This window comes from Epinephelus lanceolatus, chromosome 19, assembly GCF_041903045.1.
Source record: "Epinephelus lanceolatus isolate andai-2023 chromosome 19, ASM4190304v1, whole genome shotgun sequence".
In the NCBI taxonomy this organism is placed as follows: domain Eukaryota; kingdom Metazoa; phylum Chordata; class Actinopteri; order Perciformes; family Serranidae; genus Epinephelus; species Epinephelus lanceolatus.
This window is the reverse complement of record NC_135752.1, coordinates 2,244,257-2,263,987: the sequence shown is the minus strand read 5'-3', so window position 1 is coordinate 2,263,987 and position 19,731 is coordinate 2,244,257. Positions and strand designations below refer to the sequence as shown.

General features: G+C 41.3%; 2 protein-coding genes and 1 long non-coding RNA gene across 3 annotated transcripts in view; 1 reads left to right on the top strand and 2 right to left on the bottom strand.

Moving 5' to 3' along the window:
- Window positions 1-2,404, top strand: part of slc27a6 (solute carrier family 27 member 6) — a 140,212-nt gene extending 137,808 nt beyond the window's left edge. Inside the window, exon 10 of the mRNA XM_033646769.2 lies at window positions 1,407-2,404. Within this exon, the coding sequence (XP_033502660.2) occupies window positions 1,407-1,442 (36 nt within the window). The 3' untranslated portion in view covers window positions 1,443-2,404. The remainder of the gene's footprint in view (window positions 1-1,406) is intronic.
- A 10,227-nt stretch (window positions 2,405-12,631) lies between these two features.
- On the bottom strand, window positions 12,632-15,116 carry LOC144458759 (uncharacterized). The gene is made up of 3 exons (XR_013488142.1): window positions 14,352-15,116; window positions 13,869-14,107; window positions 12,632-13,313 (listed from the first exon to the last, which is right to left on the bottom strand). It is a non-coding gene; the product is annotated as an uncharacterized LOC144458759 (long non-coding RNA).
- Window positions 15,117-17,182: 2,066 nt separating this feature from the next.
- Window positions 17,183-18,543, bottom strand: LOC144458790 (uncharacterized). The gene is made up of 3 exons (XM_078162341.1): window positions 18,466-18,543; window positions 17,359-18,309; window positions 17,183-17,227 (listed from the first exon to the last, which is right to left on the bottom strand). The coding sequence occupies exons 1-3, from the start codon at window positions 18,541-18,543 to the stop codon at window positions 17,183-17,185; spliced, it is 1,074 nt and encodes a 357-aa protein (XP_078018467.1).
- Between the last annotated feature and the right edge of the window lie 1,188 nt (window positions 18,544-19,731).

Here is a 19,731-nt window from a genome sequence, read left to right as displayed (position 1 = left end):
GTTAGCCAACTATAGACCAATATCTAATCTTCCCTTTCTTTCAAAGATCCATGAGAAAGTAGTCGCAGACCAGCTGTGTGACTTTCTCCGCGATAATAATTTATTTGAGGCATTTCAGTCAGGATTTAGAGTGCATCATGGCACTGAGACAGCACTAGTAAAAATTACAAATGACCTTCTGATTGCTTCAGACAAAGGACTCATCTCTGTACTTGTTTTATTAGATCTTAGTGCTGCATTTGACACAACTGACCATCAAATTCTACTACAGAGACTGGAACATTTAATTGGCCTTACCACTGAGCTGGTTTAAATCTTATTTATCTGATCGATTTCAGTTCATTTACGTTCAAGATGAAGCATCTTTATATACTAAAGTTTGTTTTGGAGTTCCACAAGGTTCTGTGCTCAGACAAATTCTGTTCACTCTATATATGCTTCCTTTAGGTAACATCATTAGAAATCACTCTGTAAATTTCCATTGTTATGCGGATGATACACAATTGTATTTATCGATAAAGCCAGAAGAAATGGATCAAGCTCCAAGCTCCAATTTCCTGATGTTAAATTCAGACAAAACTGAAGTTATTGTTCTTGGCCCCAAACAAATCAGAAACTCTTTATCTGATGATATAGTTTCTCTGGATGGCATTGCTCTGGCCTCTAGCACTACCGTAAGAAACCTCGGAGTAATATTTGATCAAGATTTGTCTTTTACCTCCCATTGAAAACAAATCTCATGGACTGCGTTTTTTCATCTGCGTAACATTGCGAAAATTAGGCCTATCGTGTCCCAAAAAGATGCAGAACAATTGGTCCATGCTTTTATTACCTCTAGGCTGGATTATTGTAATTCCCTTTCATCAGGTAGCTCTATTAAGTCTTTGAGAACTCTCCAGCTATTCCAGAATGCAGCGGCACATGTACTGACAGGAACTAAGAAACGAGATTACATTTCTCCTGTTTTAGCTTCTCGGCACTGGCTCCCTGTAAAATCCAGAATTGAATTTAAAATCCTACTGTTAACTTATAAAGCTCTAAATGGTCAGGCTCCGTCATATCTTAGAGAGCTCATAGTGCCATATTATCCCACCAGAACACTGTGCTCCGAAAATGCAGGGTTACTCGTGGTTCCTAAAGTGTCCAAAAGTAGAACAGGAGCCAGAGCCTTCAGCTATAAAGCTCTTCCTGTTTCTGTCCAAGAGGCAGAAACCATCTCCGCATTTAAGACTAGACTTAAGACTTCACTTTTTGATAAAGCTTATAGTTAGGGCTGGCTCAGGCTTGTTTTTGACCAGCCCCTAGTTAGGCTGACATAGGCCTAGGCTGCCGGGGGACCTCCTATAATACACCTCCTATAATACACTGAGCACCTTCTCTCTCTCTTGTGCTCCACTGTCTTGCAGGTTACCTTGTATCGCAGCTGTGCCTGGATCGTGTGACATGGTTGTGCTGCTGACAGAGGGAGAAGGGCAGACACTGACAGAGGAACAATTACGGGCAGACAGACAAAAGGAGAAGGGCAAACAGACGGACGTGGGGAGACGGGCACCATACACAGGACTGGACCAGGAAAGCGTGCAGAGAGGAGGATTGGACGCCAGCCGAGTACAGGAGACCCGAGTGTTATGACGCTGACTACACGTGACTACACGTGACGCCTGGGATCCACTGGGGTCACCGAGAATTGTTGCCGGACGCGACGCCTACCCTGAAAAGGACGCCTTGGTAGGCTGAACAAACGTCCTCTTTTGCCCGGACATGTCCACTTTTCACGTCCTGTCCGGGGGGTGTTTATAAATTGATGATAATGTCCGGTTTGTGCGTCTGATGTGTGTATGTGTGTGTTAGAGTGCGGCATGGGCCGCATATTTCTGTCCGAACCCGACAGTCATTCTGTTTTGTTATGTCCGAAACCGAACCGAGCCCGACATTATTTAATTACTAAAGCACTGAGTTTGTGTCACACAGTTGTTATGGTTACAGGCTATTTAACAGGCCGGGCATGCGCCGTGGGTGCTCCGCGGAGAGGGAGACCTCCATGTTTGAGACGGGAGCGGGCGGCAGGAGGTCCAAGGCTTCCAGCTAGGGGAGAGGGAGAAATATAACAAAATAAGATAAAATAGGAAAACTTGTCTCCCTCTTTTATTTTATTTTCAGCGTTTAATCAAGGCGGAGGCGGGATTTTATTTATTTTTACACTACATTTTCACTGAAAGCTGACCGAATCCGACACGAGCCCGAATACAATTTATACATTTTTGACCGAATCCGACCCGACCTGTTGGGTAGGCCTACCGTCGGGACCCGTCGGGCTCTAATCGGGTAGCCACACTCTAGTGTGTGTATGTGTCCCCTATCTATAGGGGCCTATCTGAATTTCTGTCTTTGAGAGATATTATTTTGTAATATAACTGAATTTTCTATCCATACATATAAACTTTAAATATATTAAAATTATAAGGCATCTTTGAGTAAACTGCGAGTATCATTTAAGTAGGCTATGTCGTGGCCGGGCCGAGTGTCCTCTTTTTTGGAAATCAAAATATGGTCACCCTACACTTTGGAGGCGGAACCCGGAAATATGAGGAAATACAGATGGACCCGGCCACTATAGGAAAGCTCTTGCCACTGCTACGATTAGCTTATCTTCCATTGCCATGTTGTTCCAGAGAGGGAAAGTAAATGAAACATCACGACAGACCACCACCAAGCTTTTTCCCCATTGGATAGTGTCCTCGCGTCTGACAGGTTAATTTGCATAAAGTTGAGTTGCAGTCAACTTTTGGACGTGCCGGAGCTGTTCAAACGGCTGCGCCGCCTACCCAAAATGCTTTGCGGGGATGTCAGCAACGGTTTGACACGATCCATAGGAAATGAATAGGCATAAGCGTCACGGTGGACACAAAAAACACCAGTGGATCCCAGGCGTGAGAAACTCTGCCTGCGCTGTGAGAAGTAACACTCTGGGTGAAGTGAAGCTGAATGCTACGGAGACCGTGCATTTTATTAAAGTGCGCGCGCGATTTATTACTATTTCGCGTGTGCGTTTTATAAAAACAATAGTTTAAAAGGCTCTGCGTGCAATATTGGGCCATTTGGAAGAGGGAAAGCTATGGAGCAGAAGGCCACAGTTGGATTATCATGGATCGAGACCAACTCATTCATTTTTTTTTCAACTTAGGTATGCAACACAAAGAAATTCTGAGAAGCTAGCCTTACATGGTTTTATTCTAAGCAGGAGGCATCTTATCAGAACCCTGAAAGCACGTAGACTTAGACGTCGCGAGTATTCGGACTTACAGGAGGTAATAGACTTCATAAATGAAGAATTAAGAGGCCCTTGGAGAGATCATGGTTACAGGTGGATGTATGGAAAGTGCCTGACAGGTGGACTTAAGGTACGAAAAGAGGATGTGCGATTGATCCTGTCCGACCTTAATCCTGTGAGGAGCACGGCCCGCCGGACACGACGACTGAACAGGAGGCAGTATTTTTCTAAAGGACCAAATTTTATTTGGCATGCAGATTCCTACGATAAGTTGAAACCCTACGGCATTTGTATCAACGGGTGCACAAAACAGAAAAGTTTTCTCATCTGTCTCCACTCCACTTCGTGCTGTGTTCCAGCTGTGGAAGGAAGGGTATTTTTCTTTTATTTTTTCTTAATTTTTATTTTATTTTTTGTTTATTTTATTTTTCAGTTTTCCTCCCTGAGGGATTGCCACCTTATTGTAGTCAGGGGGTTTGCGTGCCTCAGTGACCCTAAGAGCTATACCAGAAGGAGCTTAGTCTTCAGGTGGGTGCACATATTCAATTTTTCAATTCAATTCAATTCAATTTCAATTTTATTTATAAAGCCCAATATCACAAATCACAATTTGCCTCACAGGGCTTTACAGCATACGATATCCCTCTGTCCTTTGGACCCTCACAGCAGATAAGGAAAAACTCCCCAAAAAAAAACCCTTTAACGGGAAAAAAAACGGTAGAAACCTCAGGAAGAGCAACTGAGGAGGGATCCCTCTTCCAGGACGGACAGACGTGCAATAGATGTCGTACAGAACAGATCAGCATAATAAATTAACAGTAATCCGCATGACACAATGAGACAGAGAGAGAGACAGAGAGAGAGAGATGCAGGACAGACGGTAATGACAGTAGCTTACAACAACATTAATAACTCATCCAGAATGGCCGAGTTAGCAAGATGCAGTAATAGGATGAGAGAGAGAGAGAGAGAGAGAGAGAGAGAGAGAGAGAGAGAGAGGGAGAGAGAAGGTGCCCGGTGTATTATAGGGGGGTCCTCCGGCAGACTAGGCCTAAGTCAGCCTAACTAGGGGCTGGTACAGGGCAAGCCTGAGCCAGCCCTAACTATAAGCTTTATCAAAGAGGAAAGTCTTAAGTCTAGTCTTAAATGTGGAGACGGTGTCTGCCTCCCGGACCATAACAGGAAGATGATTCCACAGGAGAGGAGCCTGATAGCTGAAGGCTCTGGCTCCTGATCTGCTTTTGGAGACTTTAGGGACCACGAGTAACCCTGCGTTCTCAGAGCGCAGTGTTCTGGTGGGATAATATGGCACTATGAGCTCTCTAAGATATGATGGAGCTTGACCATTTAGAGCTTTATAAGTTAACAGTAGGATTTTAAATTCAATTCTGGATTTTACAGGGAGCCAGTGCCGAGAAGCTAAAACAGGAGAAATATGATCTCGTTTCTTAGTTCCTGTTAGTACACGTGCTGCTGCATTCTGAATTAGCTGGAGAGTTTTTAAGGACTTACTAGAGCTACCTGATAATAGAGAGTCACAGTAATCCAGCCTTGAGGTAACAAAAGCGTGGACCAATTTTTCTGCATCTTTTCGGGTCAGGATAGGCCTAATTTTCGCAATATTACGCAGATGAAAAAATGCAGTCCGTGAGGTTTGTTTTAAATGAGAATTAAAAGACAAATCTTGATCAAATATTACTCCGAGGTTTCTTACGGTAGTGCTAGAGGCCAGAGCAATGCCATCTAGAGAAACTATGTCATCAGATAAAGAGTCTCTGAGTTGTTTGGGGCCAAGAACAATAACTTCAGTTTTGTCTGAATTTAACATCAGGAAATTGGTGCTCATCCATGTTTTTATGTCTTTAAGGCAGTTATGGAGTTTAGTTAATTGATTACTTTCTTCTGGCTTCATCGATAAATACAACTGTGTATCATCCGCATAACAATGGAAATTTATAGAATGATTTCTAATGATGTTACCTAAAGGAAGCATATATAGAGTAAATAGGATTGGTCCGAGCACAGAACCTTGCGGAACTCCAACACAAACTTTGGTACGTAAGGATGATTCATTACGAACGTCAACAAATTGAAAACGATCAGATAAATAAGATTTAAACCAGCTTAGTGCTGAACCTTTTAGGCCAATTAAGTGATCCAGTCTCTGCAGTAGAATTTGATGGTCATATCACATGAAAGCGCAGGACCAGAGCTTTCCAGTGATACCACACATCATTGTGCTGTGATCCCATCATGCTATAAATATAGATCAAATGTCTACAAAATAAAAACCTGATGAATTTCTTTACAATCCATGATACAATCCAGTGATTATCAGTCACTTCATACAGTGAGGAATGATATTGTTACTATTTTTCTATTATCTTAGATGTAAATATTGCATGTTTCTTTCAGATAAAACACATTTTTGACTTGTGAATGAGTCAATGGAATTTCTTGCAATAATGAAAAAATACTGGCTACCACATGTTTTGGACAACTGTGAAGTGACAGAATGTCCCACCATCATGGTTCTTATATTGCCAGATTCCAGAGAGTCTCCCCTCTTCATATATGGCAGAATATGTCAACTTCCAACTTGCTATGGTGAGATACACGTAAAAATGTAAGAATTTAGTAACACGGATTTGTTTTGGATTTGTTGTTTGAGCTTAAAGGCCTAGGGCCCAAAGGGTTAAACAGTGATATTAAAAGGAAGGTGAGAAATTATTTTCAGCCCCAAAACTATTTTATCTTCAGTGTTTTTTTTTTTTGTTTTTTTTTTTTAAAAATCCACACTTGAAAGTTGGGCACTTTCAAGAAAATATGTAGTTTTCTTAAAAATCAACTGGAAGAGTAATGTCATGTGCTTGCATAAGATTTCTGCTCAGTCATTCTAACAAAACCATAATGAGCTTGTTTTCTTCACAGAGGATAACTATGGCCAGCAAGCAAGGGCAAGAAATATTGAGAACAAAAAGCATGACTATGGAAACTTTTATGAGATAGGGGAGATTGGGGTAGGCAGCCATAGAATTGGTGCTATGTATTTTGTATTATTTGTATTTTTAACATATTTGTATATTTTAAGTTTCAATTTGCACTCCATGCCCTGAAGTTGGGAATTTTAACCTACAATATTTGTATTTGTATCAATAAAGATCAACATTTTTCCCAATTTATTTTTCATTTTTTTTCATGAAGGGTTTCCGAGTAGAAGAAGAAATGATTTTGCACTTGTCCTGTGCATTTGACCCTAACTATGTATAGCAGTGGTGCTATGGCAGACCCTCTGCGCTGTCATCAGCACAAATTATGTCCCCATGCGATAAAATCCACCACCTGATTTTTTTTTTTAGAGATAGTGTATATTGAGTGTCACATTCAGTTATTTACATTTCTAAGAAGTCTCCACTCAATTCCTTTTCCCCATCAACCACAGTGTTTGAAATAACTTTAACTTGTATAAAGTTTTACATGCCTTTGCGACTCTCTCAACTGACTGAATCTGTCCCTGCTGAGGTAGTTTCTTACCTGTGTGACTTTTTATGTTATTCCTAAGCATTTAGTAGTTGAAGTTTGAGGTTTTTGTTACTTTGCAAGACATTTTTCATACAGAATAGTCTATTTGTCAAAATATATGCTTAAATAGGTTCTGCTCTGTATTGTTGAGGAGCACAGTAAGAAAAGGTATAAACCATTGTTTTGTGAATGTTTTCTATAGCACCTTTTTATTTAAGGAAGTGAAAGAAAAAAGGGACAATTAAGTCTAATGTTCATAAAATTTCTCTTAGTACTATCTTTGAAAAAGTAACTGACAGCTTCAATTAATGTGAACTCACACTTGTAACATGCAGTTTTGTATTACTGTGAGACCATGTGGATACAGGTATCAGAATGTCTACCTCTGGGTTATTCAGTGTATCGTGTTTAAAGCAGCAATCTGTCACTCTTTTTTTAAACATTTAGTCTAATACACATACTTGTACCCTGACTCATTTGTAATCCATTTGGTTCCATACACTCTAGAGCAGTGGTTCCAAACCTGTTGAGTCTATTGGCATCTTAACGAGGGAATCACCTTCACCTGGGTGCGTGACATCACTCCCGGAGTGGGGGGTGTCCCCCAGTAATTAAGGCTCAGCTGTGGATGCGGCAAGAAGGCTCCAGGGACTTGAAAAAACCCTTTTTTCCCCTTCCCCTTTCCCCAAGGTTTTAATATTGTTAATGATGAATAAATGAAAGTATTTTTGAAACTAAAGTACCGCGCAAGATTATTCCCTGCACCTTACAAACTGGTGCCGAAACCCGGGATATAATCCAACAGAGGATGAGCAAGATTGTGTTGGATTAGGAATTCGAATGAAGCTGCGGGGACAAAGAAAAAGAGAAGCATGGCTGAAGGCGGTGTGCGAACGAAAAGGATAAGAGGAGCCGTGAGATCTGCCACGACCCGGATATTGAATAAGATTGATGGGGAACTAATGAAGGAGGAACCAGACCTCTATGTTCTGGAAGAATTCATGGAACAGTTGATCAGTAAGGAACAAAGTTTAATTGAATACGACAGAGTCATTGAAGCAGCAATTGATGAAAATGATTTGGATGAAGAAATAAACACAGCAATTGAGTATATGGATGGCATAAGTGCACGGAAGACTAGGATCAGATGCGCAATGCGCATGGATGGAGAGTCAAGCGCAAGTACCTCCACTCAAAGAATCAATGGACAAAGAAACAATACAGTCAAACTCCCCAAACTAGTCATGCCGAAATTTTCTGGGGAAATAAGTGAGTGGCAAGGGTTTTGGGGTCAATATCAAACAGCCATACATGGTAATGAAGGTTTGAGTAAAACAGACAAATTTAGTTACTTGAAGTCATTTTTAACAGGTACCGCTGCGAGCGCAGTAGCAGGCCTTGCATTATCTGATGATAATTATGATAGTGCAATTGACATGCTGAAAAGAAGATTTGGCCGCAAGGACCTGGTGATAAATGCACACATGAATAAGTTACTAAACATGACTCCAGTAAAAAGGGCCACTGATGTAGCGTCTTTGCGCAAATTGTATGATGACTGTAAAGTGCAAGTGCGCAGTCTTGATGCCATGGGTGTTGTATCCGACACTTATGGAAGTCTTTTATGCCCCATATTGTTAAAAATGATTCCTGAGGAAATTGCCCTTGAGTTCACCTGACAAGAAGCTGATAATGTGCTCAAAGCAAAGGATTTGATGGAGTTCCTGAAACTAGATGTGGAAAGCAGAGAGAGAACAGCAAATCTCACACAAAAAAGAGAAGGATATCAGCCTGAGGAAAGAAATGCTGGCCGTGAGAAGGAGCGCAAAATAAGAAGACCATTCACGGGCACCACGGCTTCGGCTGCAGCTTTCCACACATGGAGTCCAAATGATGATGGTAACTGTTTATTTTGTGGGAGGGGTGATCATAAATCTTCCGAGTGCACAGAATTCACTGTCGATATCAGAAGAGATAAATTAAAACGATTTGGCAGATGTTTTATATGTTTTGGGCCCAGATACCTTGCGCGTAATTTTAAGGCGCAAGGCATTGGATGTGACACATGCGGCAAAAGACATTATAAAACTGTCTGCATGCAACAATCAAAATGTGCACGAGGTGATAACGTTAACGAACCCACACCTACAGACACCGTAGTGTCAGTTTCCCCGAGCAATTCTGAAGGCAACACTGTATTATTACAAACCGCTACAGTGTGGATAGATGCCCCCAGACAAAGCCAATTAGCAAAATGTTTATTAGATGGGGGGAGCCAACGCAGTTTCATTCAGGAAGACATCTCCAGGGCTCTGGGTCTGCCAATTGTGGGAACAGAAGTTATAAAGTTACACACATTTGGCTCTGTAACTCACAAAAGAGTAATTGCAAAGAAGGTCAAGGCAATTCTGAGAAACTTAAAAACGAATGAAGCTGTGGATGTGGAGTTGTTGGAAACACCAACTGTATGCTCTTCAAAAATACAAATGGCAGATGAAACATTAAGACGGTCTCTGGAAGACAAGGGTCTGCAGGTCGCTGACACTCCGGTGAGAGGCATGGAAAAGGAATGTCTGGGAATCTTAATTGGAGGAGATCAATACTGTAAAGTGGTGTCAGGACGCACGGAGAGACTTAACGATGGATGCGTGGCTGTGGAAAGTAAGTTTGGATGGCTGATTCAAGGTGTTGTGTCCATCCCTGTTATGAATGTTACCACAGAACCTGTGGATGTGGATGTTTTGCATCTGAGTGTCGGAGAACAACGAAACCTGAACGACCAGCTGCGCAGCTTCTGAGTCGCTGGGGATTCATACGGAAACTGAACGGAGCCTGGAGACAGATGCAGTCTGGAGATTCGACGAGTCAGTGAAATATCACCAAGGTAGATATGAAGTTTGTTTGCCTTGGAAAGAAAATAATGTGAAACTGGCTACTAATTACTGCACTGCACTGAATCGACTGAATAGTCTTGCCAGAAGATTTCAGAATAATGCACAACTGTATGATCAATATAATCAAGTTTTCCAAGAGTATTTGGCTGAGGGAATTATCGAAGAAGTTATTAATGTTCACACAGAAAACCTAGTATATTATCTGCCGCATCATCCAGTGATCAAAGAAAGTAGAGCTACTACTAAGTTACGAGTAGTGTTTGATGCCTCTTCTCATGAGAAAGAAAGTCCCTCGCTAAATGAATGTTTATTAACTGGACCAAATTTGAATCCCGATTTGCTAAGCATTCTGATTAAATTCCGACAGCGCAGAGTTGCAATGATGGCAGACATAAGTAAAGCGTTCTTGCAAATTAACGTAAATGAGAAGGACAGAGATATGCTGCGCTTTTTATGGCTAAAAGAGAGACCAGTCCCTTTTGAGGAGTTAAAGGTGGTGATTATGAGAATGACGCGCGTGCCATTTGGCGCATCTGCTAGTCCCTTCTTGTTGGCAGCAACGATTAAACATCATCTCAAAAAATATGAGCACATCTATCCAGATGAAGTGAAGACATTGGATGAGTGTTTATATGTGGATGATTTTATTACTGGAGCAGAGAGTGATGACAAGCCCCTGAATTTATCTCGGAGAGCCAAAGAACTCTTGTCAAATGCAAACATGAAATTATGCAAGTGGAACACCAACTCACCTGTGTTGCAAACTGTGTGGAAACAGGAACATGAAATGGAACAAGTGGAAATCAAAGGTCAAAATCTGTTCAAGGTCCTAGGCTTGACATGGAAAACTGACACTGATGAATTTGTGTTTGAGACTAATGAATTAATTGAATATCTGCAGGACAGAAAGGACACAAAGCGAGGTGTGCTTCAGGCTGCTGCGCGCATCTTTGATCCCATCGGATTGTTGTTTCCATTTATCATTTGTGTCAAGTGTCTTTTCCAGGAGATATGGGAGAGAGGAATTGCATGGGACCAAGATCTTCCTGATGATCTGGCAGAGAAATGGCATAAATGGTGTTCAGAAATCCCAGATTTGAGCAACATTGCCATCAACCGACAGTATGATGTTGAACTGAACGGTGATGAGTGGGATGCACATTCAACAAAGGTACGTGAAATCCATGTGTTCACAGATGCCAGTGAAAGGGCTTACTGCGCTGCAGCATACTTGCGGTGCGTAAAATCAGATGGACAATGCGCAACAACTTTAGTCGTTTCTAAAACTAAGGTTGCCCCACTGAAAAAAATGACGCTCCCCAGATTGGAATTAATGGGAGCACTAATTGGAGCCAGACTTGGAAAATTCATTATGACTAACCTGAATGTTGGAGAAAATGATGTGTATTTTTGGACTGATTCTATGATAACTTTCCATTGGATTTGGAGCAGCTCTAAACAGTGGAAACGATTTGTGGCGAACAGAGTCAGTGAAATTCAGAGTTTGACTTTACCTGGAAACTGGAATCATTGTGCTGGAAAGGAGAACCCAGCGGACCGTGGAACAAGAGGAACGAGTGCGCAGGATCTCAAGGAGGATGATCTGTGGTGGCACGGGCCGGAGTGGCTGAAAGATGTGAGTAGCACCAATGAAATGATCATTGAAGAGGATGACATTCATGAGTACCTCGTTCAGAGTACTGTGACTGAACTAGACTGTACAGTTCAACCTCTTTTTGATTTGAGCAGGCACAGTGAACTCAGTAAATCTTTGAGAATAACAGCTTGGATACAGCGTTTTTGTTTATAACGCACGGACCAGAGAGAGGCGCACTGGAGAGCTGTGTACGGAGGAGATACAGCAAGCGGAGAATTACTGGATCAAGCAGACTCAACATGTCAGCTTTCCAAAGGAGGTGGATCACTTGTTAAAAGGTACAAGTTTGGACAGACAATCAAAAATCATTACACTGAGGCCGTTTTTGGATGAGTTTGGACTGCTGCGAGTGGGAGGCAGATTACAGGAGGCAAACTGGTCTTACTCCCAGAAGCACCCATGCATCTTGCCAGGTAATGACAAGTTTTCTGAACTTTTGATACAAAGAGCCCATAGAGATGTGATGCATTCGGGCTTACAAGCTACTCTCAATCAGCTCAGAGAAACTTATTGGATTCTTTGAGCAAGACAGATGACGAAGAGATGTGTAAAATGTTGTTTGATCTGTAAACGAGCTCGAGTTAAAGCTGGACAGCAGGTTAGTGCGCCATTGCCAAGGGAACGCATCAACACCTCCGACCCCATAAACAATCTGAGGCCAAATAATGTGCTCTCAGAGCACTTTTTATTTTAATGATAATGATCAAACAATACTGGGTATTTGTAGACATTTTTGTGGTGACAAAACTGGGTATTTAAAATACCCAGTTTTTAGTCTCTTTTGTGGTGACAAAACCGGGTATATTACCCCAACCCATGATCATGTTGCATGACTTTCAGAATTTCAGAGTTTTCATGAAAATTGGACTGTTTTGCTAATGATTTGCAGGCCCACTTGCAATACCCTCGCGGCCCACCAGTGGGCACCGGACCACTGGTCAGGAACCACTGGTCAAGAGGTACAGGAAATAAACTTTAGTCAGCTATATATTTATGCCAGACCCCTCCAACCACTGCAGATGTGTTGGATATATTGAATTGGCATACTTTACTATATGTAGTTGAAGAAAAGTTATATATTTTTTATAAAGTCCTGGATTTCAGCTTTAAGTGCAAACTCTGTCTCTTCTACAGCTATTTTAGGAAGTGTTTGTTTTAAATGCTCAGGTGGACCTGATTAATGTGAACGATGAGGGAAGAGTGAAGAAATAAAGAAACATCAATATGTCATATGAAAGTTTTTACTGAAAAACTACACTCAGGTTACAAAACCTGTACAGATGCTTCTGCTAGAACCACAGTATAAGAACATCCATGTCAGTCAAACATGTAAAACAATAGACTAGACAATGAATTAATGTTTTTTCACTTGTCATTAAAAGGCAAGGTAAACAACAATGACAACTCTAATAAACTTAAGACATAACACCTTTTTTAAAAGAAGTTTAAAAGTTGTGATGCTGACTGCAAATTTGCATAACTAATTGAAAATACATGCCATCTGTTGCAGTAAAGAAAACATGCAAAACAGTGGTCAATGAACTTCTTCCTGATTCATTTCAAGTAAAGGTAAACAACGTAGCTTGTTCCCAACTCTTACTCCCCCTCCCCATATCTCTACCTCTGTTTCTTTCAACTGCAGTGTATAACAGAATGTTTTTGTCCTAACACATTTTGAGTTCATTTTTCTAACGAAACTGACCACAATCCTTTTTAACTTAAACTATGCCAAAGCCCTGTGACCCCTGGACAGCATCTGTGAGGATGTCTGTCAGCTCTTGCTCACTGTGAACACCTCTTGGAAGGGAAAAAATCAAAGCACACGTAGAGGCCCTTGGAAAGCATTTGGTACCATACTCCTGATCAAAGAACTGAGTCTCCACCTGCTTGTGGAAACCCAGGGGTGGCACTGCATCTGCTCCAGTCACAAATGTCAGCAAGTCCTCAAAAGAGAGGGAAGCTTGTTTTTCTGTGAAAACACACACACACACACACACATTACAACATTATATATACACACATACATACATACATGCATGTTATCTTTTATACAGTACTGTTCCATCATTTTGAAATGTTAGCAGTTTGTTATTCAGCCATCTCAAAGAAAACAGAAAAAAATCTGGTTCCCTCTAACAAGAAATTAATGTTTCATAATTCACATTTAAGGACAAGTGTCTGAAATTGTTAAGTAAATGGATGAATGATTTCTGATTTGTACAGCAAATGACACTGCTTATGCATCTTGTCTCCAACACCACCAATATAGATCATGTACCTGGATAATGCCACAACAGCCACTATGGACAAGTAGGCCCATCACACACTCACTGACAGGTGGGGAGATGAGATCATGCATGCAGCCTTTTGGCATAGGGAGAGTCAGGGACATGTGATCTTATCAACTGGGTTGGGGCCAGATCCATACGGAAATCCCACTGAAGGCTTAAACCCACAGTATGAAACTCAACCTTCCCATCCCAAGTTAATATTAAATTGTTTTAATCAGACAACTATAACACACCTTCAATAGTGTTGAGAAGACATTCCCATGAAAACATTGTGTCCTCCTCAGCATCTCTGCGGTTTGTCCCCTTGTCGCTCCACTGAACTTTGAATAGTGCCCGGAATGCTGATCTTGTCAGTGGTCCCTGTTCCTGTGTGAAGACCTTCTGGAAAGCCTTCCAGTGTCTCTTAACTGTGTCCCACAGCCTTCCACATGAGTTCATCCCTTCTGTGAACTGCTGTATCATGGCAGCTGACCTACAAGTAAACAGGAGTTATTATTTAAATATAGGCAGGTGAACATCAGTGTTCATGCACAGAATTTATTTATTAATTTACAGACAGTCGAGCTAGTTGTAGTAGTCTCTCCAGTGTAAGTAAAATAATTTTAGAAGAAAAAAATAGACAGATGGTTACAGCATAAAACTTAGCTTATACAAAATATTCATCAAGACTTTTATACACACTGCAATCTACAAACGCACTGCACTGACAGTGGTACCTGTGGAAAATGAAGTGTCTCACAACCTGTCCAAAAATCTGTGGAAGATCTTGGACATGAGCTCCGTAGACTTCTGGTACCCCACAGTCAGCTATCCAGTCCTCCAAAGTTGGACGAAGACAGATCCAGTCTTGTTCTGTGTTGCATTGTTGGATCTAAGAAAAATATCTTTAAATTACCTTATACTGCCTTTAGCAAAAAAAAAACTACAGTAGGAGAACATCTAACACTCAAACATACACATCCAGCTATAGTGTCTGTCCATTACTTCAATGTAAACAAAAACGTCAATGTAAAAAGTTTACCTTCAGGAGTTTTTCCTGGACATCCCTGTCTGGCAATACCTCACACTGGAAGTTCTACAAATCAGCATCCAGCCCACACATCATCTTAAACAGCGCAGGGTGTAATGACCTTAGGCCCGGACCACCATGCACAAGAGACCAGGCAGTTAGTTTTCCTGCTGTGTAATAACATTTCCTATCTAAAGCTGACTGATTATATGTGAAGAAGAGGTTTCCTTCCTGTCCCTCAAAGACTCCAAAGGACCCGACCTCCTTCATCAGAAGCCTTTTACACAAACACAATAATATAGTTTTAATTAGTTACAACATAACTAACAGTACTCTAAGTCTTAAAAGTTAGAAGGGAAAGGAATTGGTTTTAAACTGTTTTTCTCTTGTATTTGCGTTATGGTTTTAGTGTGAACATTGTGTTTGTGTGCGCGCATAAAATAGGTTATAATCATTGTCATACCTGAAAAACTCTCTTGTGGGACCACCACTGTCCTGTGCCAGTTCACCCACAAACTCAGTGTTTGGGTGCTTGTGCCAGTCAAAGTAACTTTTGCCTGAAAAAAAAATATATATATATATGTGGTGGATTCTTACTCAAAGTGACTGTATAGTTAATCTTAGTACAGTGGTAATCATAACTACATATGACCCCAACTATGATGACACCATATTCATTAACAATTGAGTCTGTTGCCACATAGGGCGTAATATCTACTGTAGTTAGAGTGGATTTTAAATATGTCCTAAAAGCATCAGTGAACCACTCCACACCTAAACCGAGAAGAATTATACAAATTTACCTAGCGCATTAATGGCACTTTGAAGAACACGCTTTCTTCTGACCACCACTGTCAAAGTAGTGTATTCACAGATGTTCTCTCCTCTGAAGTCCTTCAAGATTTCACGAAGGCCATCTTGAGCCTTCAGGTAAGGAGTTATAAAAAACATATTCACTTTATCTAAATTATCCAACCATTAGTTATTAGGTGATTGTGAACATATGCATTTGAACAGGAGGGAGCAGTGACATTGGTTCCTATTTTAAGACACTATTATTTAAGGTTGTGCAGAAACTAGACACAGAAACATCCAAATATTTCCTGTCTTAAAATAACAGCATCACCCAATGGAAAAATTCTAACTGTTTTGGTCACCCCCTGTGAATTAGAAACAAATAGAAACATGTCTGGACGAGGAGACGACAGCATTTGCATTTCTTCCTCAGGATCACTGTCTTGTAAAATGTCACTACCAAAACAAGAGTGAAAGGCAAATGATAATAAATAAATTAACAAACTGGTAACAAAATTAGTAGAATTATTTATTGTGTAGTTATAATTCACATTCAATGTAGATAGTATACCTCAGTGATTCGTAGGTTGGGCCATCATCTGGTATGTCTCCTACTGTGTCTGTTCTCTTCTCTCTAGCCTGCTGATATACAGTAGGTGCTTCTGTGTCACCAGCAGTGATTACAACACTCATCTAAAGTCTTAAACACCTATTGTGATTATGTATTTCAATGAACATTTAAGGTTGCAAGATACTGAGAGTACTATAGAAATACAACACAGTACTTTCATATTATTCATTTTCCAAAGAAAACATCAATCAATCAAAATGTACTTACCTGTTGTGGTGTTGTTGGACTACTACACTGAGGATCAAGAGGCACCGTTGCATCCAAATCATCCTCCAGCTCAGTACTGTATGGATAATGTTCATAAAATTACACGTTGAACAGACAACAGTATTTAAATAACATTTCAGCAAGTCACAAAATGTTTCATATCGGGGAATATGGCTGCTATACAAGAGAAATCACTCTAGTCAGAAGTTGTGGAAGGTAACTAAGTACATTTACTCAAGTACTGTGCTTTAAGGAAAACTGCACTTTTTTGTGAATTACAATTTTTTTTGGGTGTGTTTTAGAGGACTTTAAATAGCCATAAAGGTCTCTCCCCATTAATGCGCAAAATTGGCAGCATGGGGCAGCCATCTAACAACCTATTGAACATACAGAGAGGGAAAGGCATCTTTGTTCTTGTCCTTCATAGGAATTTTGGATGAATAGGCTTAATTCCCCAAAAAGTGCAAGTTTCCTTTTACTGTACTTAAGTATTTCCATTTCCTGATACTTTTGCATTTACTCCATTACATTTCAGACAAAAACTTTTTACTGCACTACAGTTGAATGCCAACTTTAGTTACCAGTTACCTTTAAGACTTAAATTACTTAAAAAAAAAAAAAAAAACATACATTAACTGATAAAGGTTAGTAATTAAAATCAGACCCATCTTTATCAGCTGCAACATTTAAATGATGAACACATAAATGCATTTCTAATTACAATGCAAAATTATGATGGTGAAATGGGTACTTTTTATTTGGTACTTTAAGTATATATTGAAATTCATGCTTTTGTACTTTTTCTCAAGTAAAAATGTGAATACATGACTTGTAATATAGTAAGCCATAAACTATCCATGATTATGAATTATTTTAGCCTAGAAACAATAACTATGAGTTTTGCGTTACCTGTTTATTGTTGATGTGTTGACAAAAACTCTGTAGAATACCTGAAAATGATATTATCCATATGTTTAAAATAGAACAATTAAAGATATGTCAACACTGTAAAGCACATTTTGTGGAATTCAACAGAAACGTCGAAGTGGTTAAGACATTGTGTAAAAGAATTCACATATACCTCTGGAGTGCCAGCATTTATATACACAGGTGACTCAAGAGCAGAGTGCTGGGAGTAAGGTGACTCTAAGACGTAGCATTGTGAAGTAGGTGGCTCCACATCCAAGTGTTGTGAGGTAGGTGGCTCCAGGTCAAAGTGCTGTGAGGTAGGTGGCTCCACATCCAAGTGCTGTGAGGTAGGTGGCTCCACATCCAAGTGTTGTGAGGTAGGTGGCTCATTGGCTGAACACTGTGAAGTAGGTAGTTCGAGCACAAAGGTCTGAGAGGCAGGTGGTTCGATGTATGAGCACTGTGAGGAAGGTGGCTCAAGGGCATGGCATTGTCTTGCAGGGGACTGGTATGCAGAGTGCTGAGAAGCAGGTAACTTGGAGGTAGAAGAGTTGGAGGACTGGTCTGGGTCTTTGCGTTTCGTGCAAAGATAGAGTCTAAGTAGACGAACTTTAGTATGTTCATAAAGCTCCTTGCATGTGCTGGAAAACTTTATCTGGCACTGTGCAAAGTCTCTGACTTCTGTGCGATAGTCAGAGAGCTTCTTTCGAGTGGAAGAACCATTGGGGAAAAAAATAGATTCCGCCAATACTCTGATTTCATCAACAGTTGTATTTCTCTCAATTGTCAAGGACCTTGTACCTCCTCCTTTCACTGCTCGCACTTGCTTAAATCGCTGCTCTGCAGAATCATAATCCACCCACCCTAATTCTAACCTCCTCTGTTTTTTCTCTCCATTTTTGTTACCTTGCCATGGAGTTCCCCTAGTGCCCGTTGATGTTGACGGTGCTGCTTCCCGACTTCCTCCCAAAAACCTGCCTTTAATTCGGTTGATGATTGCCTCCTTTCTTGAGTCTTTATCCCTTTTCTGGCAGAAGGCTACCACAGCAACCCTATCCCCATAACTGGGGAGGTACTGTGCAAGATCACTTTCCCCCATAAGAGGAATAACTGAGACATCAATCTGCAACATCAACACAGGCCGACATTAGAAGATTAACTTTTTGGTTTTGGTTTGTTTACTGCAATGTGGAATAGAGCAAATAATTACTTGTTATGATTTCTTTCATATATGGTGGCCATCCCCTTTCAATGAATTAAAATAAAAACTTCAGTTTACCTTGTCTTTCTCCATCTTCTCAATGGTTTCCTCTGAAACCAGGCGTTGCTGCAGGAATGTCTGGAGATCGTCATCCATCCTTTAGGGCACAGTGGACCTAATAGCAAATTGTTCAGCACAAGTTTGTAAACTGTGTGTAATGTAACAATGGATGCAAGTACATAACATTATATCTGTGAGACAGTTGTGACAAGGGGCTCTAGTTTCGCAGACCAGGCGCGGCGGGGGCGCAGCGCACCTGCGCTTCGCCAACTGGGTGTGGCCAGGCGGATTTTGCAAGTTTGGCACACTGTGCGCCTGGCGCAGCTACTCCTCTTTCCCACCTCCGTCCCTCCTACCTGCGCAAGTCGGAAAGAGGGAGGAGAGAAGGTGTGGAGTGGGTTTTACACACATCACACCAATCAAATGAGCCCCTCTCCTCGCCCTTAAATGTGCCGCGCGAAGGCGTAATGAGAGTTTACTCAATTCGCCATGGCAGAAGAGAGCAGCAGCGTCAGATGGCCAAACTTCTCCCAGGAGGAACCTGATGTTTTGGTCCGGGAGGTCCAAGCTCACAGTGTCTGAATATACGGAACTGCGAGCAGACCTCCACGGGCTGATGAGGCAAAGGTAGCCTGGGAGGAGGTCACCACAGATGTAAATCAATGTTGCGTTTCTCTCGTGCGCGCGCTCTCTCTTTCTCTCTCGCAGTCTCACTCTGTTTCTTTTCTTTTGGCTTTTCTAAGATGACAGATGCTGAATATATACTCCCTATCTGATGCTGTGGCTGTTTGTGGTTGGCTGAGAGGGATGTGAACTCATTAGTTTGCAGCTGTGTTAATCAAATCAGGTTGGGTTTCCATTACGCGTGTCAAACGTGCCAAACGGTGCCAATCCCCTTTGATCTGACATCAGATGTGACGGGACAGTCGATATAGAGATACATTTATGTGCTGATTGCAGATAGTTGCATTGAATAGTGTTTTTTTGGGTATTTATTGCATTATTAATGTGCTTGATATTCTGGAAACCTGCCTGTGAGGTTTTGGTGACGTGTGCGCACTGTCCGCCGGTCAGCCAAACTTCGGCTTACACCGGCTGCGCTCCACCTGCGCTGACAGTAGACCTGGTTTCAGATGGCGAGCTTTTAGCGCACCTTCGGTGAAGCCTTTTGGCACAAAACTGTCACTGCGCCAAGCTGGATCTGTTGACACCTCCCCCTGCTGCGCCGCCACACCCATCTCAGCGCACCCCGGTCTGCCAAACTACCAAACTGAGCGAGCCTCG

Coding starts and splice junctions, on each gene's coding strand:
- LOC144458790 (XM_078162341.1), bottom strand. CDS start 18,543: ATGGATGACGATCTCCAGACATTCCTGCAGCAACGCCTGGTTTCAGAG. Junction 18,310..18,465: donor AGAAGATGGAGAAAGACAAG/GTAAACTGAAGT, acceptor TTGATGTTGCAG/ATTGATGTCTCAGTTATTCC. Junction 17,228..17,358: donor TAAATGCTGGCACTCCAGAG/GTATATGTGAAT, acceptor TATCATTTTCAG/GTATTCTACAGAGTTTTTGT.